The 26,819-nt window shown below is 37.4% G+C and overlaps 2 protein-coding genes across 2 annotated transcripts in view; both read left to right on the forward strand.

The window, feature by feature from the left end:
* The first annotated feature begins 4,146 nt into the window (after positions 1 to 4,146).
* On the forward strand, positions 4,147 to 8,575 carry LOC132132774 (myb/SANT-like DNA-binding domain-containing protein 2). Its single transcript, XM_059545298.1, has 4 exons — positions 4,147 to 4,674; positions 5,874 to 6,129; positions 7,018 to 7,081; positions 7,167 to 8,575. The coding sequence occupies exons 1-4, from the start codon at positions 4,177 to 4,179 to the stop codon at positions 8,029 to 8,031; spliced, it is 1,683 nt and encodes a 560-aa protein (XP_059401281.1). The 5' UTR covers positions 4,147 to 4,176; the 3' UTR covers positions 8,032 to 8,575.
* Positions 8,576 to 12,513: 3,938 nt separating this feature from the next.
* The window catches only part of LOC132132664 (endothelial cell-selective adhesion molecule-like), a 30,255-nt gene continuing 15,949 nt past the window's right edge, over positions 12,514 to 26,819 (forward strand). Inside the window, exon 1 of the mRNA XM_059545128.1 lies at positions 12,514 to 12,943. Within this exon, the coding sequence (XP_059401111.1) occupies positions 12,874 to 12,943 (70 nt within the window). The 5' untranslated portion in view covers positions 12,514 to 12,873. The remainder of the gene's footprint in view (positions 12,944 to 26,819) is intronic.

Below are 26,819 nucleotides of genomic sequence, written 5' to 3' on the forward strand. Positions count from 1 at the left end.
CATATTTTAATCAAACATCTGTAAATTAAACAAAACATTGAAAAACAAACGCAAAAATGCCCTAAGATGTTATGTTAATAATTTATGGCAATAATCTGACATATTTAAACCAATTAATTAACAGAAGTTATTACATTACCACCCTCACAAAGTCATATTTGGACTTGATCTGCTATGCTACTGTGAGATTGTGACACATACCGCTGCTTACATAGAGGTTTACAAGTAATCGAATTATGTTAATTGAATTGCAAAATACATCTGTTACTGAGGGGGGACAAAAGTGTAATTAAATTACAGTTACTTATGAACATGTTAAAGATTACAAAGGGGGTTACATCTGAATATTTTCACACACATGCAGATTTGATTGTTTTATTTCCCAAATGGCATTGACTACTTTAAAATATGAGATATCAATTTTTCAGGACTGTATGACACAGAATAGTTGTTTTCTTTTCTGGGTTTGTGTATGCTTTATTTTTTAAGATTAACTGTTTATTCCAGAGCACTGTTGTATGCCATAGCTGTGCAAAGATTTGATTTCAAAAACAGTTTCATAACTATTAATCAATATCTTATGATTTTAAATCTGTATTTAACCTCACAATGATCTCAAAGCAAAAAGAGGTGCTAAAGTCTGACTTTGTGGTGGCTGTTCTTTAAAATTAAATTATTATAATCTTAAATCAAGTAAAGAAGGATTCTGAAAGTCTGACAGTAATCAGTGTTGAGTACTACAGTAAGGATCATTTAGAAATGTAGAAATTTAGAAAAGGTAAAAAGTAATCTAATGTTATAAGTCACTTTACTTTAACAAAGTAATTGAACTAGTTAAACAACTTGTCACATTTTAGATAGGGTAACTTGTAATCTGTAGCCTACTACATTTCTAAAGCAACATTGTGTACATGTAACATACATGAATTTACCCTGTACATATGTGAAATTACCTGTAGCAGATCTATACAGGTGGAGCTGGGGAAGGTGGAGGGGTTCTGAAAGCGAAATGTAAACTGCTACAGCAAACACTGGCCAAGTATTTTAATGTTGAGCAGCAAGTAATAAACAAATAAGCTGTGCCGTTTAAATAACAATGTGATTACTAGCTGATTGCTTTAAGGACCTAACAGCCTAGAGTTGACAGAACTTTGTATAACGTAAATTCTATATTGCTGAACCAACATGATTCAAATGACGGATGTGAATTAAAGTTATTACTATTTCGGCCGGCTAGTTACTAGCTTGTTCTCGACAAATGACGTTATGGTAATTAAGCATAAGTTAGTTGTACGGGAAACATATTAGTTCACGAGTTACGACTGAATCACTTCAAGTGGTTTGAGTCAACTCATCAATACAATGAACCAAAAAATCTCTCTTTCAGACATGTTAACTTAAACATGACAACTCACCAACCTGTTAACCTGTTTCTCTGTCTTTACAAAAATGCACATATTATAGTATTTCCATGTGATTTCATGATGCTTTAGGTGATAAAAGAGAGATGGCTGATAATGAAAGCCTCCAAACCAAAATGTGCTTTTTCTCTGAACTGGTGTCTGCAGGTGCTGCAATCAGCTGCACTCCTGAGTGAATCTAATGATCATTCACACCACTGTGATAATGATCTGATATAAAGCCAGTCGAGTGAGATAAGTGTAAAGATGGTTGTAAAAAGCTCCCATCATTGACGACTCACTCATACCAAAAAAGAGCAAAGCATCCATCAGTATTACAGGTAGAATTTGTACTTCGTATCTCCATTTTGCTCCAAAATCCAGAATCAACTCCCTTCATGTCAAGTAAAAGCTTTGGGGTTTTAGGGTTGGTATATGTCTTAGAGTTAAAAAATAAAATAAGGAAGGGCATCGCAGGAGGAATCTTGGTAGAGGACATTTTGTTAGACAAGTAGCACATCTGTGACCCTGTAGGGGTCAGTCATCGCGGACACCCTAAATATAAAAAAATGCTGCCTTGCAACCAGCATGGCAGGTTTATCAATATATCCTTAATCCAAATGGGCAAATTTGGTCTAATTGACTGTTAATGCATTTGTGTATTTTTGCTTGTAGAAAAACAGAAACAGAAATATCTGTGCCCATTAGACATGCAAATAAGCACTTTGGGCTTTATAAAATGCAAAGGAATTTTGACGGCCGATCCTTAAAGCAATCTCTCATACACAAATTCACTTATATGCTTCCAGCATCTTTGCTAAAATGCTAAATTAAGAAATAATAATTATATAATTATGAATTAATAATAGTAATTATCTTCACTTTCTCACCGCTCCTTAATGTTTCAGAGGGTCATTAGAATTTCTCTCACATTCAGCACTTTAAAGGGCTTTCGTGACTTCGCTGATGATAAAAAAATAAAATAAATTAAAAAAATGCTGGCTTGATTTCACGAAGACGCGAGTTACTATGTGATCTGACTAAGAAGTGCTCCTCTTAATGTCAGCAAGGTGTTCAGAAATGCCTCTAGAGCGAGTCTAATCAGAAGGCCATGCTTCTGATCATGAGCAAACATATCCATTTCCTCATTAAGCTGAAGGTATTGAAATGCATGTCTGTGGGGTATAATATGCTAAGAGATTCCCATTTTAGATTTGCATTCACAAATACAATGTCCAGTGTTGTAGTAAAAAGTCAGTTTTTCAATACGGGGTTGTCGCTCTTTATTGTTCATATTCATCATGATCGAGGGATTCTTTATAACGCATCTGAGAAAAGAACACCTTAGGCTAACTTCATACACAATTGAATCATCCGTATGGGTTTGCTCCTATTTGGTAAACTAATAGCAAATTTGAGCTATTATTATATTTTTGTACTATAAAGTTATATGAAAAACACATTGATGTGTTTATCAGCATGTGTGCTGTGCAGCTACAGTTTAGGATTCAGGATCCATCAACATATGGTCGTGAAAGTGTTTGCATTAATCTACAGTTACTTTTATAAACTACGCAGACACAATGAGGTTGTCAGAAAACACCCAGATATAGACAGAAAATGGTGTCAGTTAGGACAGTTCACTATTCTTATAGCCCTTTAGCCCATAACCTTTGACTCTCTGTTTTAATCTTGTGAACAGCTGTAAAGCTGCAGCTTAGTTAAGCTGGATTCCATTTAGAATGGTGAGAGATTTTTGTTTTCAACAAAAATAAATAATTTGACAGCATTGTTAAAGCTTGATTCAAACATGATATCATACAGATATCTGGGCTGCTTCTTTTTCAATGCACATTTTTGGCAGCCAGACAGCTGACTAAATAATCAAAACTGGTTACATCTCTGACAATCTGTATTATACCGCGGTAAAAAAAAAAAAAGAAAGAAGAATAATGGAACATCTAAAGCTGTTATTTTATGCAAAACATTAATTAACTTATGTATGTCTATAAAATAACAGGGCAAGAAAATGGCATGATTATATGCATTATTTTAAGAGAAACACAAACAGAATGAAATTTGTAAAATTGTATTTCTTGTGGATAGAACACATGCAAGTAAAATATGCCAAGTCTGTTGCCACTTTAACAAACGAACAGACACAAAGCAGAATGTAACGAGGATAAGCAACCCCGCCTAGTGGACAGCAGTTTCCCCTTGTAAAGTACTGGAAAAATACACATGTATTGCAGAGGAAAATCAAGAAAATACCTTTCTCGAAAAAGGATAATATTTTGATAAAATATTAATATTAATAATAGTCGTATTCGATCATGTTTTAATATAGTAGTATTATCTGTACATACATGATAGAATAGGAGTGAACTCTCATAACCTATATTTCTTTATTTACATAATATCACATTTTTGCATGACATCCTTGATTACCTTAGATATTGCTTATATGCAGTTGTACAAAAATATAGTCATATTGTATAATATTATTGCCTTTAAATTAATTCTAATATTTCGCCTAATATTATTATAAGAGAGACTTTTTAGCGATAAATCGACAACTGTCAGCATGAAGCTGTCAATTGCACTTCATTATTATATTTAAATATATTATTATAATGATTCAAAACGGTAACATTGCATTTTATATAATAATTACCTATTATTTTGTATGTAATATGTTTATTTATAACGTTATTATTTATAATATGTAGCTTTATATTAATAGACATTGGCTGCAAAAAAATGATAACTCGATATTATGAAGCTGTCAATGCGCGCTTCCTCTCTGCCCCCTCCCCTTAGCAACAGAGGCAAGATGGCGGCCCCCAGTAACGCCGAGCGTTCTCCTGATCTATCAGTGCGGCTGAAGATTCCCAAAACCGAGGTTCCTTCTCCAGAATCCGAGGATCTGAGTGACAGCAACCAGTACCATTCCAACCCGTCCACCCCTAACAGATTCTCTCCTCTGAACGTCGGTGTTTCGCTATCCGGGGGCGCAGGCCGGAGTGGATCGGCCTCTGCCTCCAACAGCTTCACCGCTTGCCGAGGCATGTCGTGGACACCGTCCGAGACAAACGCGCTGATCGCCGTGTGGGGCAACGAGAGGCTGGCGGAGGCGCGGATGCAGCAGCTGGAGGTGGCCGGGACGGTGTTCTCTGGCAAGGCGCCGGGACCCGCGATGTACGAGCGGGTGTCCAGAGCGCTGTCAGAGCTGGGTTACGAACGGACCCCATCCCAGTGCCGAGAGAGGATGAAGGTACTGTGAATAAGACATCCAAACACATGGCTGTCACTCAGATTTGCTTCAAGGCTCGTTGTTGTTTTTATTTGGCTGTTTGTTTTTGTTACACAGAGCTTTGGTGAAGCTGTCAAAATCAAAACACAAGCATCGATCTGTCTCGTCTCAAGCTTATTGGAATGATTGCCGTCCGTTATGATCATAGAGCTGTTATGATGTTTATGGTAGATTATCTCCACGTAGCTTTGGTAAAATGGCAACAAAAAAAAAATGTTTTGATTGGGGCATTGAAGTTTAGATACCACAAATTAACATAAAATATAAAGGCTTCAATGTCCATATTCAGAACCAGAATCATTAGGTGACATTAAAAGACTCTATTTAAGGACCACAGTGCAGCCCCCCAAAACTAATTAACTGTAATTAGTTAATCCCTATCCCTAAAACCATTTTTACATTAATATATTTGTTACACTGAATGACAAAGAAAAATTATTTTGTGCATATTTTGAATTTTATTTTCACAAAAGTCATTAGAAACATTAAAGTACTTGATGTTTCTATTATGAATTCTATAGCTGTCATCTAATTCATGTAATTATACAATTTTTTTGATTATTTTGCATGTCCATTGATGTTTGACAAATTTTCATATTTTACATATCAAGCATGTATACTTATTTTTATTTATTTATTTACTTCAACATTTACATGTGAATCTCTTATGCCACACACAACATGAGTGATATTATATATTAATTATTATATATATATATATAATTGGTTTCAAATATTACATTTAAACCAATATTACCAGAGTTATAGCAGGGTTCAAACCTACACCCTTTTGATAACCACCCCAGATCTTTAACTGGTGCACCACACCACCCAATTTTTGCACTGCTTTCAACTGCGTCTGAATTTGCGTTATATAGTGTTATATAATACGTAAAAAGCAGCATGTCAAATTTGTTGGATACCCGAATAAGTCTCTTGTGTGTGCATTGCTATTTCATAAGGCCATGCATCGTCAGATGTAAAAAGATGATAAAAATTGAGCGTCTATTTTTAAGTGTAAGTGCTGTAGGTACTAAGATAGTTGTTCTTCATGGTTTCTGATGAGCAGCTGATTATTTGCGATATATGTCTCAGTCTTAATTGTTTCAAATACAGAGTGCATGTTTTGTTGTATCTATAAACATGACTCTCGTCTGCAGACACTGAGACGTTGCTATAGCCGGGTGAAAGAGCACGGCATTGGGAAGAGGAAGAGCAGTTACTCCATCGAGCAGCTGGAGAAGGTGTTCGGGCAGGGCGGCTGGGATTCTCAAAGCTGTCAGCCTGTGCTAATCAACAGCAGCGGGCTCTACCAGGAGATGGAGTCAGATGGCAGTACAATGGAGGACTACTCTCAGGAAGACTGGTGTAATCAGGACCTTTCTGCTGCCTTCAATGAGGGAGACATAGAAACAGGTGAGTGCAAGAATATCCTTGCAGTGTAAATAAATGTAAAGTCATAATTGCAGTATCCTCCTCCTTTAAAAAAAGAGTGGTGCAAATTTTTGGCAAGCATCTGAAAGATTTTAGGTTCATACCTCACCAGTCTACAGTTGAGAGAGAGTTTAGTTTCATTTTTTTAACTTACAGTAATTTTTTATTTTTTTTTATTTAGCAAAGACACATTAAATTTATCAAAATGACAGAAAAGGCTTTTACAGTGTTAAACAATTATTTTCAAAAGAATTCATTTCTCTTGGTTCATGTCAAATTGATTTTGATAAATAAGTCGCACCTGACTATAAATCGCAGGACCAGCCAAACTATGAAAAAAGGTGCGACTTATAGTCCAGAAAATACGGTATATATTTCCACAAAAATAGTAACAACTGTTTTCAGCTGTTTTCTTGCGCACCAAATCAGGATATTAGAATGATCATGTGACACTGAAGACTGGAGTAATGGATGATGAAAATTCAGCTTTGTCGTCACAGAAATAAAAATAATAAAATTATATTAACAGTTATGATTATAATAATATTTCACAATGTTACTGTATTTTTGATCAAATAAATGCAGCATTGGATACTTTCAACCCTAAATAAGTAGTATGTGTTTATGTATAATATGATTTTTTTTTTTTTTTACTTTTGTTTTAAGTTTTTCTGCAATGAATAATTGTATTTTAATAATTGGCAGAATTCTCAAAATTTCCAATCATCTGCTAAAATTTGTTATATTCATATTCGGTGTGGCCCTAGTTATCATCCACAGTCTATGAAAATTCTGCACATTTCAATTCGGACCCTTATGCCACATACATATTTTCTAGTATCTCAAATAAAGCAATCTTGTCTTTCACAGAGGACAACCAGCTTTCAAAACCCAGAGTTCTTCAGATACGGCTGGAGCCATCTGAGCACACTCAGTAAGTTTGTACCAGTGTCCTGTTTCCCAGTCCTTTTAAATACAGAATTTCCACTCACTTCCTTCTCTCCTCATGCTCTCTTTAGACGCCAGGAAGTGATGGAGAACGTGATGCGTATCCTGGAGTCAGTGGAGATCAAATGGGAGCACTTCCAGACATGGACAGACTTCTCCCGCCTCCACCTGTCCAATAAACTGGCTATCTTCGGAGTAGGCTACAACACGCGGTGGAGAGAGGAGATCCGCTACCACTACGCAGAAATCAGCTCACAGGTCCCTCTTGGAAAACGACTGCGGGAATACTTCAACCCTGAGAAGGCAGAGGGCAGGGTTATCATGACCAAGGTGCAGAAAATGAACTGGAAAAATGTGTATTATAAATTCCTAGACATCACTATTAGTGAAGCTCGCTGTTTGGAGCTGCACATGGAAGTGGACTGGATCCCGATCGCACAGACGAGAGCAGCAGGGTGCAGTGATGGCTCCCAGTACCTTCTGCCAGGGGGCATCCCAAAAACATATGGCCTGTATGCAATAGGCCACGAGGAGACGAGGTCCAATTCATTATCTAGCATAGATGACAAATGCTCCCCGTCACAGGAAGAGGAGGAGACGGACCATTGTGAGAGCTTGGAGAAGGACAAGAGGACATCATCCATAGTCACTTACTGTTACCTTGGGATTGCAGAGGAAAGGACGCTACAGCAATGCCTGTTCCAGCACTTTCAGACATCAGGCAAACACTACAGCCGAGGGGAGCCTTCGGCCGTAACCAGGTTCCTGAAGGACAACTGCACGAGCCAGGCCAAGGAGGGCGTCCTCTCTGGATTACACATCTACATTAAGTTTATCGAGGTGGAGCTGGACTTTCTCTCTGCCGGATCGTTAGTGGAATGTTTAGAGACTGCGATTGGTTATTCATTAAAGCTCAACAAGAAGGATGCACTGTAGTGGTTACATTTGCCAATGATGCTCTTTAAAGCCAGGACTTTGAAATATAGACTTGAACTCAAAGTATTTATGTGGTATGTCAGGCACAGTCTGTTCCGAAAGGGGCCGAATAATCCCCTTTGCAGTAATTGTCTTTATCAGGGAGCGTAAATTGGAACAAACTGCCCTTATTTAAATCTCTCAAGATCCAAATGCAGGAACTGTCAAAAAAAAAAGAATCCTTAATGAGAACTTTTAATGAATCGAAGTATAAAGTCTATCTATATATATATATATATATATATATATATATATATATATATATATATATATATATATATATATATATTTAAGAGTATATATTGATATTGTCAGGCATTCCAGCATTTTCAATTATAGCATTCAAAGAATGTTTTTCATAAACCGTTTGTTAACGTTTGTTTTTTTATTTGTCAGTTCACACGGTGTCTTTATGTATGATTGTTTCCAGGTCACAGTCTTGTTTACATGTTTGGAAGGACAAAAAAATAAACCGGATGAGATGAAGTGTTGTCAGAACATGTAATACGTTATTTCCATATTCTAGTTGTTGGGAACAGAGGTATTCAAAACAAGCTTTTTTTAATTAATAAATGGAGTAATGGAGATGTGTTGGAATTCTATTTGAAACTTTGAAATGTTGCTAATACAAGATTTAAATTTAAATTTAAAAAGGTCTTTTATAAATTTACCTTAATAAAACCTTCAGAAACACACGGTCGATTATGTAACCAGCAGGTGGCGGTAAATATCTGTGAGTGGCTGAAAGATGTATCCATTAACGTCACGATTATAGAATAGTAAATTAAGTATTAGATTAAAGTGCGTTTTGTAATTCTTAAAACATCCAATACTTTAGTTCAGTTTGACCCTGATTTGCAGTTAATTATGCCCCAAATCAGAAGACTGTAGGCTATAGTGTTTTAGTATTCCTCTGCCAGGAAAAAAAAAATACAAAAATAAATAAATAAAAAAACACTCCCAGTGGAGGTTGCTACACTTTTTCTAACCCCAAACATTTATTATTTGCATTAGTGATTGATTTCTACGGGGTGACTTAAATATATAACATTTATTGTTATTGAACATAAGTGTTCTCTTTATTCATAGCACCTCATGGGTATTTATTCAGTCATTGTGTTGTTGTTGTTTTTTTTTAACCTTTATCTAGCTTTTCTAAAAGCTCTAATATTACATGTGTCCTGTGAATACTAAAGGTACAGAAGTCAAGAATGTCGTACATAAGAAATACATCTATAACGCAATTGATAGTTTTTTTATACTGTTAAACCAACAATGATATAAATCAGACAAAAACTGATTTACAATTAAGTAATCATAATTATTATTTCATTATTTTTTATTATTGCGTGTGTATGACAACATAATAATAATAATTTGTTTTTGATGTATTTTCCATTATTATATTATCATTTTTCTTAATCTCCTGGTTGTTTATGGTTGAGTTGTGTGTGGTCATAAATGATGGACCTAAATTACACTGCTGCTCGTGTTCACGTCATTAGCTTTTCTGTTTGCTGGTCTGGGAACTGTGAGATGATTGTGGCTCTCCTGTGTGACTGCCCTTTGGTCGTTGCTGTTTAAGCTCTGAATCGGTCAGTTTTGCCTCTGGCCTCCAGAGTGTGTTTTTAATGTGTTGTGTCATTTTTATCATGGTTTAAAAAGTAAAAATGACCTTCTGTGTCAGAGTGGATACTACTACATCTGTTTATTTTATTCCACTCACCCCAGCTCACCCTGTCCTCTGAATGTTTTGTGGATGCAGTTTGCCCGAGGTGCTCGAGTATGTTTAAGATATTAGCTTTGACTGCAAAACCACATGATTGTTTCCAAGCAGCCCAGGGTGTAATCACAGAACTGAGCTCATCTGCCCCAATAATCCAGCAGTCCGACAGCATCCACCTCAGCCCTGTTTCCATGGCAACATGCCATCCACAGGAGTGAGGAGGTATTCACCTCGGAGGGCTGAGACCACTCTACTGACACGACAAGCCCCACACTCTGTCCTGTTACATTATCACTTCAAGAGATAAAAGGAACTACACAACATTAATAATGCTGCTGTCCCGTATAACTGAACAACACAAGAGCAGCCTGGCTGTATTTTTATTGGTCCTCAGACTTTTAAAGAGTTAAATGAAACTTGGAAAGTCAACCTGGGTAATTAATGCCTATATACAATGACCTGTGACTACAGTTATGGTCATATACATTTATGCATTTAGCAGATGCTTTTATCCAAAGTGACTTACAGTTCATTCAGGCTTACACTTTTTCCAAACGTGTTCCCTGGGAATCGAACCCACAACCTTGCGCTGCTAACGCAATGCCACTTGAGTCACATAAGTATGTATATGAACTTCTGATCTGTAAAGCATTTTATATATATAGTAGTGGTGGGCCGTTATCGGCGTTAACGTGCTGCGTTAACGTGAGACTCTTATCAGGTGATAAAAAAATATTGCAGTTAATCTATTCTCAAAGTTGGGTTGAGAGCTGGGTCTATACTAAGCAAGCTATGATGACTTTCACCTAGATATTTTATATAACAACAAATACAAATACGAACAAATACAAATCGCGGTTTGAACAAACAAAAATATGTGAAAGAGCCCAATTCAGCACCGCGGTGCTCTGGTGTTCAGGGCTCAGCAGAGAAAGGCGTCTCAAAACACTTGAACAATCGAATTTGCTTATTTTTGCTCTTGTGCCGACAAATACATACAAAATATGTCAAAATATCCACCTTGGAAATTATGCTCGAAAAAACTGTCAGTTATTTCTTAAGTGAAAGTAAACAGTTGAGGAAAAAAATGGGAAATGTATTATATTGGATGCGTTCATCGTCTCTTAAAGTGACCGCGCCTAATTTAGCTACTAGCTGCTGTTATGTTAATCCCGAGCGCCAACCTCCCGCTCTCTCTCGTGAGGCCAATAAGGAAGTGACTAAAACTGCAATTCATCGACTGGCCGCTTGAGGCTGGCTGCAAAAGGGAGTCAGTCCCATAGACTCCCCATGTTAAAATGCCCAACTTTACAGCAGGAAAAAACATGTTTACAGCCTGGTTCAAAAAATTTTTTTGGTCTAAATAGCTAATTTTGCCTTTCATGACAACTGTGAGGGGGGTGAATTTTTTTATAACTCATCCGTTTTAATTATTTTAAGACTTAAAGTTCTGCATAATTAAGGGCGTGGCCACTTGAGTGACAGGGAGATTGCCGCTGCTGACACTGCCGTCGCGCTAGGTGGGCGTGGCTACAGCAACTAGCTCCCGCCTTTTTGCCCATTTTTGATTGTCCGGGAGAGTCGCGCGGTGACGCGCTGCCAAGATGTCGACGGCCCGCTCTACACACTTTAGGCTTCAAAAACTCTCTTCAGTAGTCTACGGGTGACGTCACGGACACTATGTCCATATTTTTATACAGTCTATGGTTAATCCAAGAAAATGAAAATGAAAATCACTCACTGCTCTTGACTGAATTACTTTGTACAGTAGTTTTAACAGTCAAACCAAAAATTATTCAGACACCAGATATAATTTTTGATATATATAGCAAAACTGTAATAATGTGAGAAATGTTGAAGGTGTCTGAATAAAATTGTAGGTTTGATTGTATATTTCATTTTTACATTGAAGACTATCCAGTGCTATTTTACACTTAATTATTTGGTTTCTGTACCTTGACACCTACGAACTTGAAAAAACTTAAACATTGTGTAAATAGCACAAATAAATAAAAATAAACGAACATACAAATTAAACAATTTCAAACAGGGCCCACTGGTACAACCTTCACCGGGTCCCCGCTGACCCCAGCTACGGCCCTGCTGACGCCTGTTTCACACATACTCCGTCTGCAGTGCGTATGCAGTCCGTGTGCGTTGCGTATGTGGTGCAGCACGGACTCGATGTGCTTTCACACAGGACGCGTTTGCAGTTAGCTACTCGGTAAGTAAACGATCGCTGCACTTCTGCAGACGCAACGCTCCTGGAACGCAACTGGAATCCGTTAACATGGGTGCGTAAAAAAATATGCAACGCATACGCACTGCAGACGGAGTATGTGTGAAACAGGCGTAAGGTTATTTGTGGAATTAGTTTACAGCTTTTTCAAGCACTTTGTGATGCATTTTGGAAAGATGAGCCCCTTTTCTAATGCACCACCTAGCTTGATAAACCCCTTCTCAAAGACTTACTGTTACCTATTTATTAGTTTATATAACTATTATCATAAACTAACTGGTTAATTATTAAATAAATATATGTCAAAATATCTATCTATCTATCTATCTATCTATCTATCTATCTATCTATCTATCTATCTATCTATCTATCTATCTATCTATCTATGGCTCAGTGGTTTTCAAGAAGAATTCACCTGTAACTGAAGGGATGACGTGTCAGTGCACGCGGGGGCGGGGCGTTCCCCGCGAGTGCAGGTGCATCAGCTCGCCGAGCAGTCATTATGCACGGACTGAAGTACCTATTAGAGTTCCCAATCCTCTCGCTGTCTTGTGTAGTGCGTAAAGAAACTACAGCGCTGAGAGAATCTGGTTGGATATTCACGGCCAAACAAAAGGACACTTGTTAAAATTCATTCCGCTTTATTCTGAGGAGTCAACATTGATTTCCAGCTTGGATGTAGCGGCGGTCTTCCCACGGTGAACGTCGCTTGTTTGGAGGAGAACAAAGTTTTGGGACACTTGAAAAAGATTTGTTTGTAGATAACTGTTATCTACTTCACGCGCAGTGTTAATACGGACGAGCGCGCGCAGAGCGGACACTCTTCACATGCTGAGCCATGGAGACGTTGACTTCAGCAAAACTTCACTGCTGCCTTTCAATATTCACATTTCTGTGCTCTATCTCAGGTAGGCTGCCTCAACACGGATGTGCTTGACTACACGAACTGTGACTGTGTGCGCGCGGTTTGTAAATACTTAATGTGTTCATACTGGATAGATATGGATGCTTAGCTACTTGAGTTCAGTTCGATTCAGTCAGTTTTTAAAGTAAAAAGCTAAACAAAACAAAACACTTTTTACAGGTCAACAGTGTTGAATAATACTGTATATATTTAAAATGGTAACAAAATGATTCATTTAATATTTATTGCTTTTGTCGGTTGTTTACATGAATAAGACCAGACAGAATAAGAACATCATAAAAGTAAACAGGAATGTAGATTATAGTTTAACATGTGGAAATAAATAGAAAAGTGGAAGAAAAAAAATCTAATAAATATTTTTTTCTCCTTCGACTAGGTGTGTATATATATATATATGCTTTGACTTTTATTTTATATTTTAGTTAAATATGAGATTAGTGCTACATGGTGTCCAGCATAAACCCTTGAGTCACATACCCTTATAAAACTCTGTTATCTAAACACGTCTGTGAGTAGACTTGTTTAAGTTGGGTGTGGTCATCTGCTCATGGAGTCATTTGAAAAGCTGCTTTTCTAGGCAATAATGTAATTTTCCTTGAAATATCCTAAATGTAAAGTATGAACAATTGATATTTTTGGGATCTAAGTGACATTACAACATTGTATTGTTTGTAAGTAACTGGATATGACTTATTGGGGTACAGAGATTAATGATCTTTGTATTCTCATGCATAAATTGCACAAGCGACGCACATTTTGCAGGTGCTTCCTGTACTCTGCAGTGTCTAGAAAAGACCGAAGTGAGTGAAAATGACAGCGGGTATTTCCTTGAGTAAATTAGATTTTATAAAAATGGACAGAACTTGATCTGTGTTGTTTATGGAGTGAGTGAGAAATAGTGAAATGGCTTACAAATTAATTGTTTGTAATTTTGTAAGCACAGAAAAAGTGTTTACCAAATGTGAAATCGCAAGCTCCAGGTCAGACGTTTGTAGTGCAAACCAAGGATTTACTAAGCCCGCTGGAAGGAAATGGCGCAGAACAATAACATCACAGGTTTCAGTGTTAAGCCCAGGTGCCAGGGATAAAATTAGTTCAGAAGAACATCATAAATTCCTGTAATCCTGCATTGCTCTGGTAGCTTGTAAAAGTCAAAGCAAGGCTTTTGATAAAAGCCCTTGTTGGCCATTTGGTGACACCGATAAGAACAAAGTAATTTCAGGCCAAATGCTTGTTTGCCCTGTCTTTATATTTAGATAGAAGAACATAGAAAGAACTCCAACTAAGACTGCTGCACTAGAAACCGATTGAACAAATCATGACAGATTTACAGTGTCCCAAAAAGTGTTAAAAGGATACTTAAGCTGTGCTTAAAATGTCTGAATGTCTTTTGTATTAGATTACAAACTATCAGATCACATGGTATTTCTATATAAAAAAAATCAAGATCAACTATCAAGAAAATCTAAAGTTTTGAGGATTTTTCAGTGCTAAAATAATATATTTATTCTTTAAGATGAAAAGAATAGTTCACCCCAAAATTTACATTTCTTCAAAATCTACTGAACCTCAGGTCATCAGGTCATCCATGATGTATACCCATATGTTTTTCTTTATCAGAACAAATATGGAGAAATTTACCATTACATCACTTCCTCACCAATGGATCCTCAGCAGTGAATGAGGGTGATCCAGTCCATCAATTAATGTCTTGTGAAGTGAAAAGCTCTGTTTGTAAAAAAAAAAAAAAAAAATCCACCCTCTGTCCATAATATTCAATCAAAAAGTCATCTAATCTGAATCAGGAAAGAAAAACTTTATTATGGACTATAGACTTATATTTTGGCCAAAATGAATAGTTTAAAGTTAAAATGCCTTAATGAAAACTTTTGGGGGGGGGGACTATTCCTTAAAGAGAAAATGTATTTGGAAAGTTTCATGTGCGTATTTAATGTGATGAAGTACATCTGTGTGAACCTGAGGGCAACTCACTGTATAAATCCTCTAGAACTCTCATTGAGAAATAATTGCAAATATTTGGAAATATCAGCATCATATATTTGCAATGACCTTTGATTTGATATTTTGTCTAATGCAATGACATTTAGACATTTTCAAGTATGACTTAAGTCTCCAAATACTTTTTGGAGGAATTGCAGATTCTTCAGAATTGCAAGAACTGGAGTTTTTTTCTATTTATGCCATATTTGTTAGGGTTTAAAGTGTGGGGTGTGTTGTGTGTCAGGATGTCCCATATACGGACGTGAGAGGAGTCCCTCTCTCAGTGCTGTGCCCCCAGAGGAACATGCTTAGTGCGGTCTGGGGTCATGAGAAAACTAGTGGGCGACTTTCCCAACTCTCTTCTGGCTTATTGCATTCTTGCAAATACACACACACATATGCATAATGACATCATAATCTATTTTAAAAAGACGTACCATTTGCTCTTTGAGAGGTTTTTACATCACATGGCTTGAAGAGCCAATTGTCTTTTGATGTGCCATTGTGCCTTTGTGTTGTCAGATTTTCCAAGCATAAAAATAAATTTATTGGATAAGATTATGATCAATTTGAGTCCTAGAGCAATTTAGAACACCAGTGTGTTTCCATCCATTTGTCATTTAATTTAACTTGATATGGTGTAGTGGCAAGTTTTCATGCTGATGTGTCATTTTTGTCTATACTGAGCTCATGCAGGGTGACATTGTTGATGCTTTTACTCTGCACTCTATCTGGTCTTAATGGAACCTGTGTAACAGTTAAAGAGACTCTGAGGTCAGATGCAGAAACGCCTTCCTGTCAACTCTTGAGGGTACACCCAGATTCTCACTAAGAATATCTCAGAGGGAGAAACAGAAGGGCAGAGTTTAGCATGATGTATTTCAGAGCAAACACCTATTTTTCACTAACAAACTACAGTCCAGTTTAACCAATCCATGCATATTTAAATTAAGGTGAATTGCAATTTTTGGGGCATCTTTGCACCATTTCCTAATTTGCATAATTACTTTAATGAATGCTTAAACAATGCAGACAGCATGGCCAAATGAATGTCTGTGGGTGCTATACATTTTTTAGTGAATTACCATTGTTTTTTTGTGAAGCAGACTTGAAACCAATTAAAATCAATTAAAATTATATTTTGCATACCTCATTCCTTTTACCATAATAATGTTGATTCTCCTTACCTTGCAATCCAACATATTTAAATTACATATTTACATACATATTTAATTTTTTTATTTTTTTATAACAGAGCATCAAAACTGTTGACATGAAAATGAATACTGAAAATCCAGGTAATGCAACTCAGGAGAAGAGTAATCTTGATGAGTTAGCTGAGCTTCTATAGAGGAGGTGACAGATTAATTACTGCTGAAATCCAGTGTAATCTCATATGGCCGGTCAGGAATCATTTAGTGCTCAAATGCAGTGACAGCAACTTTCTGACCGTCGGTCTGTCAGATTGTTCCATTATACGGAGTTCTCTCTTTGCACTGTAAGAAATGTTTTAAAATTTTGGCTTCATATGATAGCATCTTTATTTGTGGTAGCATTTTTATTATTATTTATTTTATTCTAGTGAAAAAAATTTACAGAATTGGGAGTCTGCAGATGATTTGAAGGATCAAATGGTTTCAATAGAAAGATACTGTAAGAAGTATAAAAACACTCACAAATTTTGGTTCAAATTGTCCATATTAAAATTCACTAAACTGCATGTTCGGTCAAATTTGCCATTGTACTGTGAAATTTCAACAGCAAAATCCAGTCATTCCAATAGGAGAGCACATGAGGGTGAAAAAGTTCACTATGCAGATTTTGCTCATGTTCAAGTTGGTCATGTGAATTTTCCACGCTAACCAGTTAGCTTATCAATTTGAAACTGACTTCTGTGTGAGCAGTGCTCTATGCTGTTGACAAAGTATAATTTTTGCTAATGGGACTGCACCTATTAGGCTAGGCTGATTGCTGTGCATTCTGGGATTCGCTTGACCATAAATGGTATGTTTAGTGCTGCATTAAAATTTGTCCAAAATAATGTATTTTAGTTATGAGCATGTCTATGATGCCTTAAAATGCTCCCTCACTAGGATTTGGAAGAGCAAAATGGTTCTGGATGAGACTAAAATTGCCACAGTATAGCTTGAAATAAAGTAAATCTAAAATCTATTCAAATTATAGGTTAATGTTAAACTTGTATTCATTAATATTTATTTATTGTTAAAAAAAAAAACTCCAGTTCTTCAAGGAATGACCATTATAACGATCATATTTGACTAGAATGCTCATACTGCTGTCTTGTTGAGCATTTTGATGTCTGTTGGAATACTGAGGGGTCTGTATTTGTTAAGATTAAGTGTTTCTTTGGGTAAAATGGGTGACCTTGGGGGTCACTGTGTGTTGTATAGCTCTCCTGTCCCTGAAAGATCACCTCTTTCTTCAGAGGAATAGCCAGAGACACAAATATGGGCAAGACAAAAAAATATATATATACGGCTTGTTCTAGAGAGAGAGAACGAAAGGAGTGAAAATCACAAGTGAGCTGTCACTGAGGTTATGCCCACCTGTCATCTCACAGCCATTAGAGGACAGAAAGCTTTACTTTTACAGCTCATCAGCACAATTTCAGCTCCTGTGGCCGGGTAAAGCCTCAAAACCTCATTAAAACAAGAAAAGAACACCTGCACACACAGTCATTTATAACACAGAGAAGACCGAGAACAGTCATCTTCACATAATTACACACTCTCATACCTCAGACTTGAACTGAAGGGTCCTGAACCTGTGTTTACATTCTGGTGACTATAACAATAATTTTGGGCTCTCATTATAAGCCGTTATTATATACTCTCAGAGGGAGTGTTAGGATCATTGGCGCAAACCAGTGTTTTGGAGATCTAAGATTTCATTATGTTAATAACAACTCAGAGGTGAAAACCGACTGGTTTTATCCTCCCTCTGGCTTTCAAAGACACACAGACAGAGCTGTTCTCAACATCAACTAAAATGAATGATCAGTGATTTAATTTCCATGCTTATTATATTGTTTTTGTTTTTATTCTCCATTCCATTTGTTCCCACTTTGACTTAATTTACAGGAAAGATATTACTGTAATTCAATCAAGTGTGCCAGAAGGGTGGGTTGAACAACACATTTAGTTCAGTCCAATGTGATTTCCATGAATCCAAAGAAAACATCAGATTTGGCCTCCAAAGTCACACTGACCAAATGGCCATTGCCCCACACGAGTAGAAACACTCTAAACAGGGAGGGGATTGATTCAGTTGTCCAAGCTACAGGCACTGACGTCTTGTTTCAGGCTCTTTCATTAACAGTGTTAAGGATTAAATGCTCCAAAATGAGCTTACTATGTTTAGATTTAAACCCTATTGTTTAGCAGCTGTGCAGCTTATGCCAATTTTGAACAAACACAAAGGGAAAGGAGGAATTACTTTGTTGGACACTCACTTTATGCCTTTCTTTAATGCTAACCTGCATTTTATTCAGTGGAAAATCTTTTATAAAGAGACCAACAGTAACATTTTAATTTAGAGCTGTGCAATTAATCACATGCGATTGTCATGCGCATCTCGTCAGTAAGGCCGGTTCTGTGTTTGGTAGTAAATCGCCATCACCTTCTTTCATGTGGAGTGGCATCATTTACTACACAGAGTCATAGTTCACTGACAAGGCAATATCACATTCATAATTGCAGATGAATTTCATTCGATTATGAACGCGATATTGCCTAACTTGTCAGTTAACTATGGCTCTATGTATGCAGGTGATGGCGATTTACTACCAATCATGGAACTGGCTTTACTGACTAGATGCGCATGATGCTTGCGATTAATTGCACAGCCCTATTTTAATTTATATTTTGGTATTGTGATTAAACTTCCGGTTGTTGCCGCTCTGCTCTCTGTGACCCTCATTGACTTTTGGTGTGTTTTATTCCTCATTAGTGATTTATAATTACTGTCACTGATTTCCTCACTTAAATCCTTTAGTCATTAAGATGGATCCTCGTTGGCTCTTTATAGGGTTATTTTTGGCTCTCAATTGTAGAAGGTGTAGTGTATGTGTAACGCAGTTAAAAGTCAGGAAGAAGGAAGCAGGAACCTAGCGAACATTCAAACAAAAACTTTCACTGTCGTAACTCTCACTTTTATCCTTCCGGAGCTCCTCCATGGCTCTCGAGACCAGTGAGTGGCGCAGGTGTAGCTCATTATCAATCTTACTTCACCGGCCTCGCTCCGTTCCCACGGCTCTCATCCCTGCCCCCTCTAGTCACATTCCCTCATCCCCCTCGCAGGCCAGGGGGTGCTCACGAGACTGCGCTCTACTCCCCCATCCCCCCACCCCACACGGTCGCGGTGTACCTGGGGGTAAGGACAGACAGACGAGTCTCGAGAAAAAGGAGATGGAAGGATGAGGAGAGACCGAGACTTGAGAGGGGAGAGAGGAAAAAAAATTGAACATTTGAGTGCGTTTCTGACGCGCAGACTCAAACTAAGCTTGATGACGTCAGCAACCTGTCTGACAGATGTAAATCTTCTATTAGCTGTGCGTGCAAACTGCCATCGTTAATCTTGTAGAGACGGGGAGCTTGAGCGGGGAGTTCTTTGGCGTGAGTGAGCAGGAGTAAGTATTCTGATTAATTATTTTGTATAGTATTTTAAAATGTAACGCCAGGGCTTGTATCTATGGGCTTTTCTCTTGACGTCTCCCCGATTGCCTGCGAGCTTCTCCTCCTGTACGGTAATTTCTCTACTGTGCGACAGAGAGTCGAATGGTTATGACGCAATCGTTAGCCTATTTTTACAAAAACTGTTTCTACAGGGCCATAATGTAACATAGAAGGTAATGGAGCCCTTTATACATTGTCGTGTATCTTTAGAAATAAATAATGAACAAATGGAGTCTTTAAACGCCTCAGATGTAAAGTTATTCGCTGTCAAAGTGACGCCAAAATGAATGGGAGTCAATGGGATGCTAACGCAAGTGAAGTTCTGCTACAAGATGGCAGCACGCGGCCGACTTCAACTTCCGGTCGACTTCCTTCCCGCCTGTTCCCAACCCAGCCCCGCTGGGTTAAAATCGAGCACGATTTTCAACCCAAACTCCTAAAGTCCTACCCAACGGTCTCAACCCAGCATTTGGGTTGAAAAAATAACCCAGCGTTTTTTAGAGTGTCACAGTCTGTAAATTACAGCACACCTGAGGCCATCGATATTTCATCCCAATCAAATTCTCAGATCTACTGAGAGTCCCTACATCTTTCAGTCAAGTCCTGGTTTTCGATTGTCACCCACCCCAGCTTTGAATCAAATACACTTTTTTTTATTTCTCCTGTATGCTGTAATGTGTTTCTCTGAGTTGAACCACAGATAATTTTCTTGATGTTCTGTCACCGCAATCTCTGGAGTAAAATGTTTTCCCACTTTATCTTTCCCTATCTATTTCGTTCCTAATTTATTCAGGCAGCACTTAACTCCATGTATCCCTCCATTCCCCGTTTGCTCTTGACATTTGTGGAAACACTTATTAAAATAATAGCCTAGATTTCCCCAACAGAGTGTTGCTCCCAAAAACACATTAAGATGTCCTGTTCTTACTCCATGCCCAATCCATTACTTGGCATTACTGTCATTAGCCATTCATTCCCACTCACAACTCAGACATCAGTACAGGAGGCACATCAGGGTGTTCATCTTCTCTCCATCAGTGTAAAAATAGCCAGAGCTGTTAGGAGCAGGTCTGCTTTTTCCCTCCATAATTGATAATTCAGGCTCCTAATTACTGTGTGATTCATTATAAAGGATTTGATGAAAACCTGTGAATATCAATTTCAATTGTTTCACCTTTGACCTGCTTCCTCTCACGATGACAGCTTTGGATATTCTGAATACTAATGAGATTGGAAATGATTGAAACTCAAGAATTTTTCTGTGACATTTATGGGATTCTTTCAAAGATAAAAATACCACTCTTCTTGAAAATGAAGCTATAAAGTATAAACATATTCCCTGACTAAATACTAATACTAAATTACACATTTAAAATAAATACTTTTTTATTTGTGACAGCAGGCACATATACATACATACATACATACACCAATATTAGCAGTATTACAGCCATATTAGTCTCTGCATATCTACACAATGACCATTTGCACTTGTTTCTCAGATGCCCTGATTTATGAATTGAACGCTAGCTTCTGTTCTTCCTTCCTAAAGTAATTATATGAAGTACTAATTTGCATTTGCATTTGATATGCATCATTGCAGTCCCATTAGTAGCAAGTTTGTTTACCAAAAGAGAATCTGTTATAACATAATGCTTAAATTGTAAGCGTAAATGTCTCGTGTGTAATTAAAAAAGCTATAGGCGATCAATTTTTATACTGGATGGCCTCTGTGGTTCTTCACAGTTAAACTGTTTACTACATTTTTTTATTTTATTTTGTGGTCGAACGTCTCACAAATAACAAAATAACAGTCAATCAATATAATAGATGTGTTAGTTCAAAATTAAATGTCCTATATAGTGCCTGTGGTAAACCTGTTATTGTTTCTCATTCTTTATGACCACCATTTAGTTTATATAAATAAAATTCAATATATAACTTACTGGTGACTGACAGATTATGTTTTGTATCATAGTTTGTGGGTATTTTCAGGCCTTTTGGGTAGTATTAGAGTTCAATCTACCATAATATAGCAGAGTTATCTTTTTAAAAAACAAAGCAATTACTTCAATGTTCTGTACAAAAAACCATTGTATCATCTTAGTAGCATGTTTTCCTTTAAAATGCAGAAAGGAAGAATGGAAAAGTAGAAGGAGGGTGGGAGAAAGAGGGAGAGGCGGGGAGGGGGAGCAATAAATTGAGGAAGAGACAGCATTTAGGCCTTTCCTTTTTCTGACTCTCCACTTCCTGTCTGACCGCCTGGCACTCCCTGATAAGCTCCAGCATTCCCTCAACTGGCAATTCCACTGATTCCAGATCACCTCGATAACTCCACCAAATAAATAAACACATTCAATGTCCTGTCCTCAAAAATTAATGCAATGACTAAACTTGAGATAACACAAACTTCTCCAACGTTCAGCGATGGAGAAAATGCTGTCACGAGTCTGAACGATTGCAGTTTTAAAAAGTTGGCTTGCACAGCAGTGGTGTGTAGAATAACTTTTCTCTCGGTTTTATTTGAAAATAGAATTTCAGTAAGTCATTCTGCAGTTAAAATGATTTTTCATTTGAGAAGAAGTGGCTGCAGATTATCACAGTCACTGTTTGAAAGGTCTGCAATCGGGAAATGTGACTCTGTTACTCAGGCCTCCACCCATCCTTCCTGAAAAACAGACCCCTGTTAGAAAACTATGCTTGTAAAGGACTGCTTTGTTGGGATTTGGTAGCTAGCGCTATTGTTTATTTCCCCTCGGGATTCGCTACCATAAAGCGTCATTTTCCAGAAATGCACTGAATGTGTTTTGTTGGTAGAGAGCAGTGATGGGCATAAATACATAAAAAATGTAATTCAAATAAAAATACAAAATACTGTGTCGAATCTTTCTGGACCTATTCTGAATTAAAAATATATATATATTATAATAAATAATGCACCCTGAAAAAGAGGAGGACTGGCATTAAGTATTTAAAAAAAAATACAAAATACTAATCTTAAATATATTTAAATACAAATTACATTTTAATTTTTTCCAAACACTTTAAAACACTAAATAGTATTTTTTTTCCAATACGTATTCTAAAATACATGTATCTGTAATACTGCCCATCGCTACCTGCTTGGGACACTTGACTATTACTTATTCTGATTCAGATTGCTAAATTGTTTTGTTCATTTGTTTGGTCATTGCCTTTATGGCGTTAATCTCAGATATTTGTGAAGTTTGTTTGGCCTGAAGGTATCTCATTTCTTTGCGTTTAATGCTCCAGATGAATGTGTTTGAGTGTGTATATGTGTGTGTGTGGAGCTGTTAAAGACAGCTTTGAGCTGTGAGAAGATTAAAGGGACGAGACGAGGCTTAGACACTGCCAGAGAAGATGAGCCCAATCACGGAAAGTGCAACAGGAAGGTGTTGGGTGTTTGTGTAGCTGTAGGTGTAAGTCTATAGACTTGTCTCACCTACAGTTAATCCTCTTTAACAAAACACAGAAGGTACACCTGTTTTCTAGGTTGCATGAGAGAACACTCTCAAAGATGTCATCATCTTGTGTCATTTCTTAGAGGTCATTCTCTAAAGGGCATACAGATTTCGGGAAGGCAGTTTTTGAAGACAGATGGGCAGTGTGACCCGTCTGACAGAGCAGATCTGAAACTGGCTTCACATTCTGTCTGAAGGGTTGGTCCTTAAAAACGTAGTCTCACATATGCTATAGATGGTTTGAGTATTAAGCTTTATTTTTTTTTTATTATTATTATCATTATATAAAATGTCCAAAGATAATTACATTTATCGTATAAAGGATGTGCACACACATGGGGAAGTTGTGGCCTAATGGTTAGAGAGTCGGACTCTCAATCGAAAGGTTGTGAGTTCGAGTCCCGGGCCGGCAGGAATTGTAGGTGGGGGGAGTGCATGTACAGTTCTCTCTCCACCTTCAATACCACGACTTAGATGCCCTTGAGCAAGGCATCGAACCCCCAACTGCTCCCCGGGCGCTGCAGCATAAATGACTGCCCACTGCTCCGGGTGTGTGCTCACAGTGTGTGTGTGTGTGTTCACTGCTGTGTGTGTGCACTTTGGATGGGTTAAAAGCAGAGCACGAATTCTGAGTATGGGTCACCATACTTGGCCGTATGTCATGTCACTTCACTTTTTTTCACTTTCTTAAATTCAAATTAACGTTGCTTTTACTCAAAAGACATCCAAACTATTGTGTTTTCAGTATGTTTTCCGTTTGTTAAGACCTTCAGTATGTTTTAAAACTGAAAACTTAATTTTTTCTGATAGAATAATGTAAAAATGGCAAAATATCATCTGAATATTTGGCCTGGCTGTCCATTGCTATTTATTATATCAATAGTTGTTAAAAGTGATGCCCTTCTTATTCATACAGGATTTCAGAGCTGTGCACTGATTTATTTTTTGCCCTGTGTATTTGAGAGGTCTTTGTTGACCTCTGGGCATTATTGTGTTTTGGTGCTGTAGCCATAATGTGGGCATCTGAGGAATGTTTGTATTCCTACTCGTTTGCTATTCTTGTAGATAAATAGCAAGCTGGTTGTTGAAGCAAATGTCACCAATGACTGTAGAAGCTCAGATTAAATGTTTTTCCCATAAATCAATTTTATTTTATTTGATCTTTTATTGTATGTGGGGGTTTGTGAATTTTTGGATTTAGGATTTTAGGAATGGACTGCCTGTTGGGATTTCTAGATCAGACGGATCATTAACCTTGAGCAGTCAGCAGTAAGCCTTGTGGCTTATCTTGCCATCATCTTAATTCACACATTGAGTAATTAGTTTATTTGGCACACCTTAATCTGAGAAGCTTTAGATTCTCTCATCTATGTCATAATGAGTAACGACCATAGTAGAAGACAGATAGCCTAATCATTTTATGATGAGCACTCTCTGATCATTTTAGATATTATTTCCCATCATTTATTTGAACTATATTGGCATAAATCGAAATAAATGCTTTAAAGGCAAATATGCAACTTTGCAAATACTTTACATAGAGGAAAATCTGCATAGCACCATTGCAAATCATAATCCAACCTGGGATGCCATTTTTGGGTATCCTTCAAAATCTACTCCTGTCTTCCTGTGGATCGAACATCTTATTGGGTTTAATATTTGCTCTGGAAATTGAAGGAAATGTTGACCAAACACTAATAAACTCTGAAATTCAATAGCTAAGACAAGTCAGAGCTTATTTTAGGTCTAGTGGACAAACACACAATCTCTAGCAGTTACCCCAAATGAGAATTGCAAACTAGCTTGCTGTGTGGTAGTGTGAAGAAGACATGCTAAGATGCAACCATGAGGCTTGTCCTGCTCCATTTCTGTGCCTTCAGAGGAGTGTACTTGTTAGGGCTGCATGATAAAATTGCATGCGATATTTAATGCGCATCTTGTCAGTAAAGCCGGTTCTGTAATCAGCGGTAAATCACCTGCACGATTTCACATGGAGCAGCATTAACTACACAGAGCCGTTGTTCACTGACAAGCTGTGCAAAAAAAACGATCATATTTTGCGCAGCTTGTCAGTGAACAACAGCTCTGGCTACGTCTACACTAATCCGGATATATTTGAAAACTGAGTTTTCGTTTTAAAAAAGCTCCGCGTCCACAATATCATTTTCAAATGTTTTCCAGAAGTTGCTCATCCACAATAAAACGTATGAAAACACTTACATCCCACTACTGTGCATAAGTGAAGCTTCGACCTGCGTCATTTCCGCTAGGCGTTTATTTACTTTCCGGCTCTATGAAACTTTGCGGCAATGTCGAGTTTTTTAAATGGAACGACAGTGAGGTGGAGTTGTTGCTGCGAGTAACATAGGAGTAAACAAAACAACTGCTGTACAATGTCGTTCACCATCTTGACTGAATTGGTCATATGACTGCATCACATGACAAAAAATGCGTCATCGTATTCAAAAGCCTCCATTTTCACAGTCCACACTACGACGCGAAGACGGCGTTTTCAAATTTATCCACTTTGGAGAGCATTTTCCAAAAGCTATGTTTTCGTTGACTTAAAACGCTGTCTCTGTGTGGACGGAAGGCCAAAACAGAGAGAAAAATATAAGTTTTCAAACGAAAACGTATTAGTGTGGAGATTTACCGCCGATTACAAAATCGGCTACTGACAAGATGCGCATTAAATATCACATGCGATTTATCGTGCAGCCCTAGTACTTGTACTACACAGATCCACTCTCTCTTAGCACTTATTCTTAACAGGAGGCAGATAAATGCTTAGATGGTCTTCGTGGTCTGCTGTGCTTGTCTGTTTCTTTACGGACACCTTGGCAAATTAATCACCATTGGGTAGTACATTTTTTTTTGTTTAAAAACTTTGAACTCAAGAGCAAATTACTTTTCTATGGAAGCCTTACACCAGACAGCCCTTGACAAATATCACACGATGCAACCAATTTTCAGATTTTCCAATTTGCCTGAAGAGTAAGATTTATATATATATATTTTGATTTATCTTTATATTTTATAATTTTTTATAGATATTTTGCGTTTTGTATTTTTATTCTAAAAAAAATATTTTAAATAAATTATAGAAAGATTTGAATGTTCTTGAAGTCGTTCTTTAAAAATCTGGATTTGTTACATCAGCACTGGGGAACACAGATTTCAGTCAGTGTCAGAAATTATTTTGAAAAACAGTTTGAAGGCAGGGCTGGATTTGGTTTTGCTTTTGCTTTAAATTTGCTTTTATGAGATCCGCGCTGGCTGAGGGGCTAATTCAAAACCTGCTGGGTAACTCTTGATGAGTAAAAATCCCTGACTGAGAGGCATATTTATCTCAATAACAGCTCCAGCCTATGGCCTGGATCAGATTTCTCTGACAAAACAAGTAAAATGATTATGACACAGGTAACGTCCATGTGTCATAATGCAATCACCTGAATGGGTATAAACATCACAGATATGATCCTAGATCAGCGGGCCTCTAATGAGATTTGATTATCAAGCCCATAGCGGTGGTTTAGCTTTATCTGGGCCGTGTGAGTCTAGATCTTGATTAACCCATGAGCAGCTCGACAGTAGATATTACATTTTGAGTCGGACCACCTGTCAGTAACATGAAATGAAGATGACATCACTGCTGTTACTCCTATATGGCATCAGCTGTGAA

The sequence above is a fragment of the Carassius carassius genome, chromosome 49, assembly GCF_963082965.1.
Source record: "Carassius carassius chromosome 49, fCarCar2.1, whole genome shotgun sequence".
Lineage (NCBI taxonomy): Eukaryota > Metazoa > Chordata > Actinopteri > Cypriniformes > Cyprinidae > Carassius > Carassius carassius.